Source organism: Squalius cephalus (assembly GCF_949319135.1).
Source record: "Squalius cephalus genome assembly, chromosome: 2".
NCBI lineage: Eukaryota > Metazoa > Chordata > Actinopteri > Cypriniformes > Leuciscidae > Squalius > Squalius cephalus.
This window is the reverse complement of record NC_137123.1, coordinates 49,858,010-49,872,442: the sequence shown is the minus strand read 5'-3', so window position 1 is coordinate 49,872,442 and position 14,433 is coordinate 49,858,010. Positions and strand designations below refer to the sequence as shown.

Sequence of the window (14,433 nt, the reverse complement as noted above, 5' to 3'; positions counted from 1 at the left end):
CATACTGTCTCTCTCTCTCTCTCTCTGAGATCTTGTGTCACTACAACAACAAACATTTGTTCTTGTCAACAGAGTGTGAATCTTCTGTCTACAGATATAGTCAGCTAGCTATCAGCAGCTCATCATTACACACACACACTCTCTCTCTCTCTCTCTCTCTCACACACACACACACACACACACACACACTGAATAGCCTACAGTGAATAGTACACTAACAGGTTTGAGATAAGAAAGAGGTGTGTAAGATAGCACCTAGTCATAGAGTGTCATATATGTTCATTTGGAAGTGTGTTTGTTTTATCTATTTACCCACTTCTTTAAATCTCTGAGATGCTGTTATTCACTGTTTAGTTTAGTTAAAGAACAGACTTCTGGCTTTAAGGGTAAACAGACTTCAGAGTAACGCTTAATTTCAGCTCATTTGAAACCCTCTCATGCCTGACGCACGTCGGCTCCAATGAGACACAATTAGGCTGACGTTTGCATTCATCCTGCTGAATGATTTATTGCTTTGGTCTCAAATCCGTTCTGAGCCCAGTCTCCGTCAGTTACCCCCACATCAGCACCGAAACAAACTACACCGGTCTTTGTCAGAAATTTCCAGACCAGTCACTTCTTTTGAAGAACTGATGGTTTTATTCCAAACTTTGACAGCCAATCAGCTGCTGAGTCTAAATAAGCCCCACCCATGCAGCATCTGATTGGTCACTACTGTCATCAGTTGACTTTTAATTAGTGATGAGATCTGTCAATCTCATTGAAAATAATCCTTTGTTGCTTTAACTTCAGAATAGTGGAACAAACACAGCGAGTCTGCTTAATTAATAATGCTGTGTGTGGGGTGTGTACACTTCCATGTGTGTCTGTGTGCTGAATTAGTAATGTAAAGAAATAGCTTCTTTTTCCTCATTAACCCACATCTCAATGCCTCAGGAGCAGATCAGTGTGTCCAGTGACACTACATCAGCTTCACTGCTGTTTCAGCTTCAGTGTTCTGACATTGTAAAGATGTCTTCGATTTAGGATTTGTCTCTCATGGGCCTTATCTGATCAGTGTGATATTTTTCATATTAATAATAAAATAAATTAAAATCCTAAACTTTATGTGGTCCCCCTAGCACCCCTTTGAGGCCTCCTGGGTGTCCCCAGACCCAAGTTTAAAAACCTCTGTCCTGGGTAATCACTGATTGCTAAATGGGACAAGTCAAAAGAGCCCACCACCGAATCTCTGATATTTTAGCACCTAGATATAATCCGCCAGGTGAACATTCTAAGCATGATTGCGTAGAAAAGTAAAATCAAACAAGACAACATTTTGTCTTGTTTGATTTTACTTTTCTACGCAATCATGCTTAGAATGTTCACCTGGCGGATTATATCTAGGTGCTAAAATATCAGAGATTCGGTGTTATGTAATGATTCGGTGTTCGGACACTTATGTAATGATTGTGGAATACAGCTCCAGTTTAAAACACCTCTCATGCACGCTGTAAGAACAGTTATGGCAAATGTATGCAAATGTATGTATTCTTCATGTGCTAATTACATCAGAACATGCACCTGACCCACATTTCTGCTGGCCTAGAAGATGCTGTTACATTCATTCACATAAACGTTGCAACTAAATCAGGTCAGAAACCAATGTTAAAGCTTAGATAACTGCTTATTGTATATTTGATCAATTGTAAATAAAAGTACAATCATTCTGCCACTGTTTGTGAAGGCAAGGTGTTACTACATTGAGACTTCACAGTAATTTTAAATACCATGAACTCTTTGTGAAGATCTTTCATTAAAGGGGGGGTACAATGGTGTTTCATGTATTCAGAGTTGTTTACAGTGTTAAAGAGATAGATTCTCATGCTAAACATGGGCAAAGTTTTAAAAAAATATTTTGGACGAATAACGGAGAATTTCTATGCTGAAAATCTTACTTCCGGGTTGGTACAAGTTTCGGCTGTTTTTTTTTTAGATCGTGGATCTAATGACGTAGATCAGAGTGCAACTCCTTATATGAGCATTTCTCTCGGAAAAGCGCGCCCGCGCGCACGTCGACTAGAGGAGAGACCGCGCACATCAACGCGCTTCAACAGGAAATCATCGGCAGCGCTGCATAGGATTTGTTCAAGAATGTCTCCAAAAAAGTGTGTATTTGGATGTGAGGGAAAGCTTACCGTGTTCAGTTTTCCAAAGAACCCAGTGTTACAGGAACAGTGGATGCCGTTTGTTTTTCCGGGGCAGCAACGGAGTGTAGGAAGTGCGGTTGTGTGTTCTGGTCGTTTCAGTGACGAATGTTTTATTAACAAGGCCTCGACGCTGGATTTGCAAATCGTTTGCTATTAAAACGTGGAGCAGTCCCAGTGATAAAAGACCCCATTCATGTAAGTACAACTGGATCAGATTTCTGTCTTTTGCTGGAATCAAGCACTACCGCTTGACTCTATAGCTCCGCCTCCAGGACCTCGGCTTTTTCCGGAGAGAATCGGAAAGCTGTATTTTTCTTTTCTAAATATAATAAAACTAAACACTTTTTTGAGATATTAAGGATGCACTACTACTCTATAGGTACTCAAGATTAACATGAGATTAGGTGAAACTGTGCATGTTATGTACCCTTTAAGATTCAAACTCATTGGTTTTTTCAACCTTTTTGTCAAGGCCTATATTGTCCACAACAATATTCAAAGGTCCCAAGATTTTTTAGTCGTTTGTGATTTACAGGATAAGGATTAAGGATAAGGATCTTTACTTTTTACTTTTACTTACAATTTCTACCCAATTAATTATTTTAAAGCTTGCTTGGCATAACAAGAAAAATGTATATTCATTATAATAATGATATAGCTAGATTTTTATTAATTTACATGACATTTATTTTAAAGATAAAAGGTTATAAACCACACCTTTAAATAATTAAATATACATTTAAATCTATCTAGTAGGAACCCTGGTTCTTCAAAGAAAAAAAAATGTTGAGGGGGTGTATTAAAATATATCTTAACTTTTAGAAGTTTTTCCCTAAATTATTGCTTGTTTTGTCTTATTTTAAACCATCTTGAGGCCCCCTATTGGTTCCGGGGCCCCTGGATGAGAACCACTGTTTCAGACAATTTTTTTTCTAATTTTGTTAATTGAGAAGAATATTGCCTTACATTTAAAATCTTCTCATTTTTGGTGAAATCAAAATTTAAAATTCTTATTTTTTTTAAATGGAATATTAATGTAGTTCTTATAAATGATTTATCCGTGCACATCTTTTTTTTTTTTTCATGCGCCCTCGTAATCTTTACAAAATGACAACCCCTTCCACTTTTTCTGCGCAAGAGCAGGACAACCTGTCGCTCACATGAGATCGCACAAACCAATCAATTCCCGATGGCCAAAATTAAGTCTCACCCTACATTTTTTTATACAACCAGTTACAAATAGTCTTAATAAATTCTAAATATTGCCATGTTATGTTTCTTATGATGAGCAGTTCCCACCACAAACCAACTACATGTAAAGTAAAAATATAAAAAATGGGTTTACTGCAAACCAGTAATTCTACATGTTCCTACAGACAGAATCAATGAGCTTCTTTGACACAGATCATACAACCTAGCCTTGCTGCCCTCCACAGGACACACAGGAAGTTTGCACATGACGGGAGAGGCTCTCTGATGATCGGATGAGATGCACAAAACACACATAAGATGATACAAGTAATGTGCAAATGTAAAAACAAACAAAAATGAATGCTAAATCCTTTAAAGTTTTCATTAAAAAACTGTTTTATTGAGGTTGAATACAATTCTTACAAATGTGACTTAACAGAAGTCATCCAGAAAGAATTGAGTTAGTATGACATTAAAATTCATTCCTGCTCTTAACCTCTTACATAATAAACTAAAAAAACAATACAAAGGGGAACAACACCTTTTCAAATGTCAGGTACAAAAATATCAGACACATCACATTTTCGGTTTTCAGTCTCAAATTTGGCATGTTGCGCACTATCGGGGTGGGAATCCACGATGTGGGCCGCCACGGCCTCTGAATCCCCCTCGATCTCCACGGAAGTTTGGGCGGTTTCTCTCTCGACCTCGATCCCCTCGCCCAGAAGGACCGCCCCGTCCTCCTCGTTGTGCTCCCCCACCTCTCTCTGCCATAGATTTAGGAGGCGGGGATTTGGGGCGGAGTCTCTCAATTTCTTCAGTACAACCAGACAAGTAAGAGTTGGGCTCACTGAAGTGGGTGGAGTAAGCTTCCACATTGAAGTTGCTATTGGTCAGGGTAGGGCCCAAAGTCAGCCATCCTGAAAAAACAAAGAAGAATAACATTAGATCAGAATAAACATACATTACCATTTAAAAATGTGGAGTCAGTAAGATTTTTTTAGTAAAAAATTAATGGATGAACCATAGGCTAATATCTAACCTGGCCTGATGGTGCTGTCCCGGCCAAACAGGTGCAGCCGTCGACGGCCCAAGCAGAAATGTTCAATGATGTGGAAAATCTCCACTGGCTTCTCAATATTGCCCATCTCTGGCTCCTCTGTAATGATCAGGTCTATATCCACATTAGCATGAATGAAATCGCCATCTGTGCTGCGTCTAACTGTGCCTTTGATACCCATCAGACAGTGTTCCTGAGTGACATCAGAGAAGAAAAAATAAAAGCATTTCCAATTGGAAACAATTGTTAGTGCCAACAATGTTGTGGCTTGCCACAGCTCTTACCTTGGTTCTCTGGAACACTGCTTTGGGGTCCAGCGTTTTGGTCTTGCCAGGGTTGTTTTTGTTGGTCTTGATCCAACAAATGTCTTCACATCGCCTGAAGCCCCATTTCCTCAGACACTGAGAGAGAAGAGAGAAAGATGTTAAGATATAGTTTGCAAGACTCATAGACAATGACCGTACTGAAGCATATTTGTTTGTGGGCAGGTAATGTAGTAATGCATGTCATTTACATCATCATGCAGCATTTAAATCAGTAAAAAAGCTTAAGATCATGACAGGGTTCCCACGCCTTGGTTAACTTCAAATTCAAGGACCTTTCAAGGACTTTTCAGGTTCAATACCCTCAAATTCAAGGACTTAATGTGGGAACATATTTGTTGAGTCCAACAATGTTGAGGTACCATCGTAGTAGTTTCGTGCGCGCGTTAGCATCATGGCAACGTACAACACAAAGTAAAGAAAGTAAGAAAGTAAAGTAAATCAAGAATACTAGTATGCATAGGCCACGAAGTGTTGGCGAAATAACACATTAGTGGACTGGAGGGGATAATATGGATTTTTTTCCAAAAAATGTCTTGCACAAAATAAATTCAAGCACTTTCAAGTATCTATGTATGTTTATTTTCAAAAACTTTCAAGGACTTCAAGGACCCGTGGGATCCCTGTCATGATTAACGCAGGTGATAATTTGCAACAAATAGAAATATGCCACTCTGTGTGTGATTGTGAGATTTGTACCATTCGGCCAAGATCAAGGCCTTCTCCTGAGCCACACCACAGGAAAACAAAAGAGCGAATACATGAGATTTCCTCTATGTCCAGCTTCATGATCTATATCAGACATAAAATAAATCAATAAATATACATATATATAATTTTTTTTTAGAATTTGCAATAACTCACATCGTCCCAGTTCCAGAAGCGCTCGTTGGCAATGATGCCCGACTCTCTGTAATACTCCTCTAATGGAGGCTCTATCAGAATCACATCAAACTTGCACTTCAAATCTCTCAGATCAAATGTGTCTGGATCTGCCTGCAGATACCTGACACACAAAAACATCCATATATTCATAGTATATACATGCAAATGGGATCAAAAAGTCTCCTAGTGAAATGCTTCTAATTTATTTATTTATTTATATGCTTTCCAAATTGAAAATCATTTGTTTTTAATCCATGTTTAAATAAAAAAAAAAAATAGCTTAGATTTACAATGTGGTCTCAAACATAAGAATATACAGTATAAGTGAAATTTAGTAAAAAAAAAAGGCCAATTAGACAATAGAGACAGCAGGCTTTCTCACATGGGTGGGGTGTTGGTGGCAGAGATGAGCTCATCTTTTAGTCGGATGAGCTCTCTTTGTTTGGGGTACTCCTCAAACCTGTCAGCCAAACCTACAGCACAACAGAACATAGGTTAACATGATCTCACAGCTTGGCATGAAAGAAGGAGACAAGGAGAAAAAAAATAATAGAAAGAGATCGGACCATTTACCTCCATCTCGGATAAAGTTTTGAGGTCTATGACCTGTGTCCACAAAGTGCTGGCAGTAATCATTGTGGGGATTTAAACTCTGAGTGCCCTGTAAAACAAAAAGTGATGATATCTTGATCTTTATAATAAAAAACAGCTTGTAATGACATTATTGATGAAGTTGGCATGAAACAGAAGTTTCGATAGACTTTCCTTCCCTATTGTAAAATACATCTGAGTGAAACGGCTTCTGGGATCAGAAAAAAAATGTAGGGCGAGACTTGATTTTGTCCATTGGGAATTGATTGCACTATAGTTTTTGCAAGTGGAAGGGAAAGTTATTTTGATTGAAGATTACAAGGCATGATAAAAAAGAGAGATGTGCATAGATAAATAATTTAGAACTTTGGTTAGTCTTTCAAAACTCTTCACACACTGAGCACAACAATAGTCTATGTGGGCAACTCTTTGTATCATTTATCATTGCTTTAGTCACAAAATGAATTCAGTGACTACATCTTTCAAATTACATGAATTATATTCTCACTCAGACACAACCACCGCCAAAACTCTATGTGCATAAAGGCCAATCTGCACATTTACATACTCGTTTCAAAACTGCTAAACTTAGAGTTCAAAAACTGAACAAGACTGTAATTTGCTACAGTAATACCATATAGAAATATATTCTAAATCTACCAAATCTGTCTTTCAATTTCATAACCATCTATATAAATGGTGACTATAATTAATTTAGTAATAAATTTGTTCTTTAATGTAAACATGGACCATGTAACAAACTGCAGTGAATTCTGAACAGTAGAGAGCTGTCATTTTTGTTTTATAAAACATTTTTATTAAATAAATCATTGTGATGTAATGTTGCCTGTTAGTGTTTTTTTATGTCATTGAGTGAAAAGTGTGTTCGTTGAGTGAAATCTTTGCTAGTGTTATGGAAGAATTGATTTTGAGACATGCATGAAGTGTTTTGGTTGTTTTAGTGCATTTTGGATGTGAAATGAACTGATGTGCCAAGCTGAAAGTTGGTTAGGAGAACTGAGTGAAGTGTTTTGAAAAAGTAACCGGAATGTGTGCTAGCGATTGTAAAAAAAAAACAAAAAAAAACTGTAATATCCCATAAGAAAGTAGGAATTGTCAATTTTGATTTCACAGAGACTAAGATTTTGCACAAAGTCCCATTGTACTAGCATGTAATTGTTATGTAAATAATATATTATTGTGTTTAACGCTACCTTTAGGAAAGTGCTGGAGTCTTTGTACACCTCTTCATACGGTCCACTCTCCTCCTGCTGCTGGGGCTCAACAACTTCCTGTAACACCAAACAGCAGATCCAGGATCAGTTACCTACAGCCCTGCCCTGATCTAAACAGAATTTAGAAATTACAGCTGATTCCAGATCAGTGCTCACTCACCCTCTGCTCCTCCACATCCTCCTCTGGGTCTTCACTCTCATTCAGACACTTTCTTTTTCCACCAGGAACTGATGTGTCAAATGATGCCCTGCAGTAAACATAACACAGACCAATCCTTACTGTCACGGATCTGACTTGTGCTTCGTGTAAATGTTGCCCTATCAATACAGTTGATCAAACATATTTCAGTACCTGCATGTCTCTCTGGTCTCTTCAATTTCTTTTTGTTCATCTTTACTATTGAGAACAGCACCGATGCTATCGGGACTCTCTGCCCCGAGCTGCAAAACAAATCATTAACATCAACAAAGCTATCTGTATTTATTCATAAGTCTAAACGCATTGGTTTGCCAATACTCGCTAACACTGCCTTTATGCAGTAAGCTAAAAAGTTCACCTGTTGTGCAAGAAGCTGCCGTCTTAGCTTCTGCCTTTCACGTATTTCCTGCAGCCGGCTGTTCATGGCAATAATATTTTGCAGGGAAAAAAACTTCTCATACAATTATTTGATGAAAACAAAAGTAAGGCAAAAAAATTCACCGAAAACCTCGACGTGAGAAGCAGTCGCACGTATTTTACATCATCAGACGCATACTATGACGTCAGCAAACGGCTGATACTTTCTTTTGAAGTTAAAACAATGCGTATTGATTTATTGAGATATATTACATTTTCTGCTTAATACTAATATTATGTTGCGGTCATGTTTTCTCCTTAATTTTCTTTCTTTTAAATCCCCGTTTCTTATAATTATTAATGACTTTTGTAAAATTATTATTTTTTTCTTTCACATAGCCGTAGCGCGAAGCTAGAATAACTTTATTTTAATTCACTTGTTTTATTGATGTATTTATATTGTACAGAAGCCTCCATCACGTTGTTTCAGAATGGTATTTTTTATACTCATCTAATCTTATCTAATAATAATAATAATAATAGATTTTTAATCCTAAATTTACTTTTCCTCTTAGATTTTGAAAATATATTATATTCTCTAGAAATGATTTCAAAAATGTTTAGAAGTATAATGGTGTGATAGAATGTTTTAAATCACACTAAAAAGTTTTAAAGTTATCTTGCTTCAATCATCAAACACCTTCAATCTCTAAAAGAGCTGTTACCACAAAGAAGAAAAAGGAAAAAATAAAAATAAATAAATAAAAAATATCAATGAACAGCATTTATTTAACACAAATCTTTTGTAACATGTATTCCCTGTCACTTTTTATCAATTTAATTTTTTAATTCCACAAAAATATTAAGCAACATTGATAATGTTTTTGAGCAGCAAATCATCATATTAGAATGATTTCTGAAGGATCATGTGACACTGAAGACTGGAGTAATGGCTGCTAAAAATTCAGCTTTACATTACATTTTAAAATAGGCTATATTAAAACAGAAAACGTGTACAGTATTTATGTCTGTTTTATTCTGGAGCAGTTATTATTTTCCTGACACAAGAGGGCAGACATGAACTTTGTCTCGTCCGTTGGTCATTGCGACCATGCCTGAATGCTTGAACAGAATATTTCACACCGGAGACTCGGAGAAAACAACAGTGATGACCACACCAGACCAGACACTTATAATGAGTTAACTGAACGTGGCAGACTCGTTTGAGTTCGCATTCTGGGAGGAACGGTTCGGCGCGCGTACATTAATCGTGGACCATCTCCCAGAAGAATGTGTGCTGTCCTGACTATTCTGTAGTGGAATTAATTTGCCTCATACAATTTAGGATTTTCTGCACCTTCACGCACTTTAATGAAGGACATCATTATTGATTTTTTTTTTTTTTACTTCAAATCTCTGGTGACTCAATCATCAATATGCATGAGTCATTATAAGCCCCGGGCTTCCCCGCGCGGTTTCTCTTTTATTGATCAGCGTCTGACTCTGATTCTCCGATAACAGCCAAAAGACAAGATGAGACAACTCAAGGACCATGTCTCCATATAGACTGGAGGAGGAACTGTTGTTATGGTTATGGTGACAGTGGCAGACAGGTTGATCGTGATGGATGTGAGATGTGGGTTTCTCTTCACCCTCGGCACGCTGCTGCTCATCGCCTGCACTCACGGGTCTCCGTTCACCGACTGTATTCAAAGCAAAGGGAAAGCGGGCTTTTACGTGGGATCTATAGACTCCACCGAATCAGGCGTGAAATGCATGAACTGGAACGACGTGCCCGGTGTTAAAGAGCGATATCCGGGGAAAGGTCTTGGAGATCACAGTTTCTGTCGGAACCCGGACGGGAGAATTCGGCCCTGGTGTTTCTTCCCAAACAGCCGAGGACGCATTGACTGGGGGTACTGCGATTGCAAACAAGGTATAAGCTACATAAAATGAATTTGCAAGAGCAGTATTTTATATTAACTTATGCGAGGGAAAAACGCGCGTCAAGTGTTTCCTTTCTTAGACAAAAGACCTCCACGCGCAGATCTAGTCGTTCAAGATTTCTAAAGATTAGTTTAATGTTCATTCTTAAGTGTTTTGCTTAACTTATGATTGATAGTTAAACATATTCAGATCAAGAAAACAGTGCAATGCACCACGCAAGCAAGCTAAGACATGTCCAAACTTCACTGCATCCACGCGTGGGAAAGGTATGCGCGCCTCAGGTAGCACCTATAATGAGAACAAAGCAGACACTCTCATCCGGCGCACGAGGTCATTTTATCATTTGGGTCTTACTTTGAGACAACGGTCTCTAACAGAAATTTCGCAATGTAAGTTATTTCTGTTGCAGCAGAAGGTGTATAGAAATGAGTAAATATGCACGAGCGCGTCTCGTGCAGGTCTTGAGCCGCTCAGAGCTTTTGCATTGCTGACAGGCTCGAGCGCGAGATCTGAGTCAGTGCGCTGTTAAGAAGTCAGTCAGTAAGGTTTAATTTGGCAATCACTATTTGAAAGTGAATTTTGACTTTTGTGACAAACGCGAGGCGAGAGTAGGCTATAAATAGTATCGAGAGCGAGACGAATAATGCACAGGATACTGTAGGCTACGAGAAACCGGGTTGATACAGGTCCCCCTCCCCACACACACATACCTTTTAAGGTAAATTTGTTTTTAAAAGTCAATTTCTGTATAATTAAATAAGATAAATTCTTGACTACAAAAAAGCTAAACATTTCCACTTTTCCCTGGGAAAAAATGTTAGTGGAACACACGTTGACCTTTTGTGACAACAAGTCCCAATGTTGTGAGTGTGACTATGTGAGATAAGTAAACTCCCCTTGTGAAAACTAGTCCCACGAGTTACCAAGAACAATGAACTGTATTGTAAGATATATATATATATATACATACAATTGTGCTCAAAAGTTTACATACTCCTTTCAGAATCTGTGAAAATGTGAATATCTTTTTTTTTTTTTTTTTACAAAATAAGAGGGATCATAAAAAATGCATATTTTTTATTTAGTACTGTCCTGAATAAGATATTTTACATAAAAGATGTTTACATATCCACAAGACAAATGACCCTGTTCAAAAGTTTACATATTGATTCTTACTGTGTGTCGTTACCTGAATGATCCATGAGTCCATGACTGTTTTTTGTTTTGTGATGGTTGTTCTTGAGTCCCTTGTTTGTCTAGAGCCCTTAAACTGCCTATTGTTCTTCAGAAAAATCCTTCGAGTCCTGCAAATTACTAATTTTTCCAGCATCTTTTGCATATTTGAACCGATTTGAACCCTTTCCAGCATGACTGATTTTGAGATGCATATTTCATATTTCCATATATTCTAATATAGGCCTTAGAAATAACACTTGGAGAAGAGGTATAAAGTTTTAGGTTGAGTTCTTCTATAATCTTTCCATATTTATTATTTGTGACATTTGTTTACAATCTTTCCAATAGTATTATTATTAGTTAAAAATCACTTTGAATGTGGACAGCTTATCAGTGTATTAAATGGGAAACGGATGAGTTTATTTAAATATTTTGGTATTCTATTAGTTTACATTTCCAGCATGCATCCGCCGCCTCACATTTTCAAAACATTCTGTAAAAGTTTTGAAGCTCTGAAATGTTTGAAGAACATGTGCTGCCATCATGTTTGGTTGTGCTCTGTGTGATTTATAACTGAATGCAACAGCTGGGCGGCTCATACTGTAAACACTGGATGCATAAAAGGTGCTACACCCCCCCCCCCACACACACACACACCTGTTCCAGTAGCAAGTGAATATATTAATACTGTTGTAGCCACACACACACACACACACACACACACACACACACACACACACACACGCACACACACACACCTGTTCCAGCAAGTGAATATATTAATACTGTTGTGGCCAAATTTATAATGTAATCTGAAAATATTTGTTATGCAAGTTTACATTTTGATCTATTTTATGTTTAAAATTAAAATTTTATAGGTAGTGTTTTCAGTTTGGGGTATCTGTTAAATTAATACAACTTATAATGTATATAATATAATAAAAATACCAATTATTGCATTGTTTGCAATATTTTACTGTATTTTGATCATCAGTATCTCTGAATTACGTTAATTTGTATCCAAAACTTGCAGAAATACCTACAGACTGTACATACACAGCTATAAATTAACATACTGTAAACCTGTGAATAGTATGTCCAGTTAGAATGTAGAGATGTATTTTAATAGTAAAGAAATGGCTTATCTCATCTGCACCCAGACGTTTTATAAATAATAGACATTTTTGTACTGCTGTACTCAATAGCTTACATTGTTTTCATGACATACATTTTAGCTGTGAGTAATTTTCAGTATCACATGCACAAACACACACATTTATTATAGAACTGACAAGTGAAACTCATGTGGAGGTCAAAGCTTTCCTCTGTCATCACATAAAGCAAGTCATGGATTAATGTTTTCGTGCTGCGTAACTGTGGGAACATTTGTAATGCGCACATTTATCAAAATTACGGAGACCAGCGGAACCAATTGTTTGCAGAACATTTACTTTTATCACAGTGAGCAGTGAAGGTCAACAACACTCAAGTTTAACTCACTTTTTGTGTGTATTTGCAGGCTCTTTGCGACTGCAGGGAGGCAGATCCAAGTTGGATGGTACAGTAGAAGTGTATTTGAATGGCGTGTGGGGAACCATCTGCAGTAATGACTGGGATGACCGAGATGCCGCTGTGGTGTGTCGACAGCTGGGGCAGGGGTAACACATACACGCATATACTGTACAGTACACACACAGTATGTAAAACAAACTGTCATACCACTTGCAGTACGTAGGCTGTTCGCAATATCTGAATGACTTACTATATTTATCAAAATATGCAGTATATCTCAGATCATACTTTGCAGAATACCATATCCTGCAATGCATTGGACTTGACATCCATTTCTAGTGTGATGAATGACTTAATGGTTTATAGCAAACTCTTACTGTCATATTTCTAATAAGTGTTGATCACAAATAATTTTATTGTTTTGTATTATATTATTAACTATAGTAAACTAAACATTTAGTATCTATTAGACCACAGTTCTTGAAGCTTTAGTGTGTTTAGTGTGAAGGTGGATCGTATCAAAATTGCTTTGTCTTGTTGTGTATTTTGTGCTTAATTTTCTCACAATTTCTATACAATGCGCTGCACCGGACGTTGCAATGGCTACTGAGTGGCTACTGAGTCTAAGGGCCAGATTTACTAACAGCTTGTGCTGGAGCAAACCCTCTTTTGGCAATAAAAAAGGATTTACTAAATATACATGGTGCAAAATGAGTTTCCCTTTCGGACACAACATTGACGAGAGGATAGTATTAAAATAAATCATGCAAAGTGATTTACTAGGGTTTGCAGTATAGTGAATTTACCGCTGCATTATTTAACTCTGAAAAAAAGCATGTCTTAATCCGTTTTGCGTTTGACATGACTACGTCTGTGTTGTTTAATTTGCGCATTGTTAGTAGATCACCCACAGAGCTTTCCACTCCCATCGGCGCTTTCAAAGCGTTGCGGTCTCACACTTATTTGCCCTGTTGGTTACACTTTATTTGAATGTGACGTAGTTACTTACTCAAATAAGTACTGTATGTATGTAAGTATGTACTTGCAATAGAGATATGGTAGGGTTTGGTTTAGGTTTAGTTACTTGTAATTATGCATAATTTACTGTTATTACTTTAGTAAGTGTAACGTAACTACGACACCTTAAAAAAAAAAGTTTCCACCCTGTTTAGGTAATCTGGCCCAAAATGCAGAAATAATTGTGCTTGACTTGATACTTGATACTGGACAGTCAGGAGATAAAGGAATAGTTCAACCAAAAATGTACATTTCATCATCATTATCTATCACTCTAACGTCATTCCAAATGGTCTGACTTTCTCTCGACTGCACAAGCTTCAAAAAGCTATTTTATCCTGAAAATTAGATTTAGAAATGCAAAATAACCTAATACTAACTGGATGCCATTATCTGACTTAAACATGTGGTGAGGTCATGTGACAGCAATGTTGCAATCTACTAATGTTACTTGAATAATGCATATTGTTTCACAAAGGTTGCATAAAGTAGGCAGTATGCATAGTAAGAACAGACTAAGAATGATATTTTATTTTTCCCAAAACCTGAAAACAAACCAGACATACTATGTACCGCTGAAATATTCAGCATATATTATGTCTGTCCATGGTGGACGGTAAGAGATGTGTTTGTAGTTAGTTTTTGAAGCCACATTGTCAATGCTGCCACAACTCTCCTGTCAAAGAGATAGTTGCTGTGTTCCGACAACTATATGCTGCCCGTTCGTTTATTCCCTAACCACAAAACACCT

At 37.3% G+C, this 14,433-nt stretch overlaps 2 protein-coding genes across 2 annotated transcripts in view; one reads left to right on the top strand and one right to left on the bottom strand.

The window, feature by feature from the left end:
- Positions 1-3,749: 3,749 nt before the first annotated feature.
- Positions 3,750-8,229, bottom strand: mettl14 (methyltransferase 14, N6-adenosine-methyltransferase non-catalytic subunit). Its single transcript, XM_079859632.1, has 11 exons — positions 8,032-8,229; positions 7,827-7,915; positions 7,635-7,722; positions 7,454-7,531; positions 6,222-6,309; positions 6,031-6,121; positions 5,628-5,769; positions 5,463-5,555; positions 4,725-4,841; positions 4,423-4,633; positions 3,750-4,300 (listed from the first exon to the last, which is right to left on the bottom strand). The coding sequence occupies exons 1-11, from the start codon at positions 8,095-8,097 to the stop codon at positions 3,999-4,001; spliced, it is 1,365 nt and encodes a 454-aa protein (XP_079715758.1). The 5' UTR covers positions 8,098-8,229; the 3' UTR covers positions 3,750-3,998.
- Positions 8,230-9,170: 941 nt separating this feature from the next.
- The window catches only part of prss12 (serine protease 12), a 45,408-nt gene continuing 40,145 nt past the window's right edge, over positions 9,171-14,433 (top strand). The window contains exons 1-2 of the mRNA XM_079850046.1: positions 9,171-9,966; positions 12,673-12,811. Coding sequence (XP_079706172.1) covers positions 9,618-9,966; positions 12,673-12,811 — 488 coding nt within the window. The 5' untranslated portion in view covers positions 9,171-9,617. The remainder of the gene's footprint in view (positions 9,967-12,672; positions 12,812-14,433) is intronic.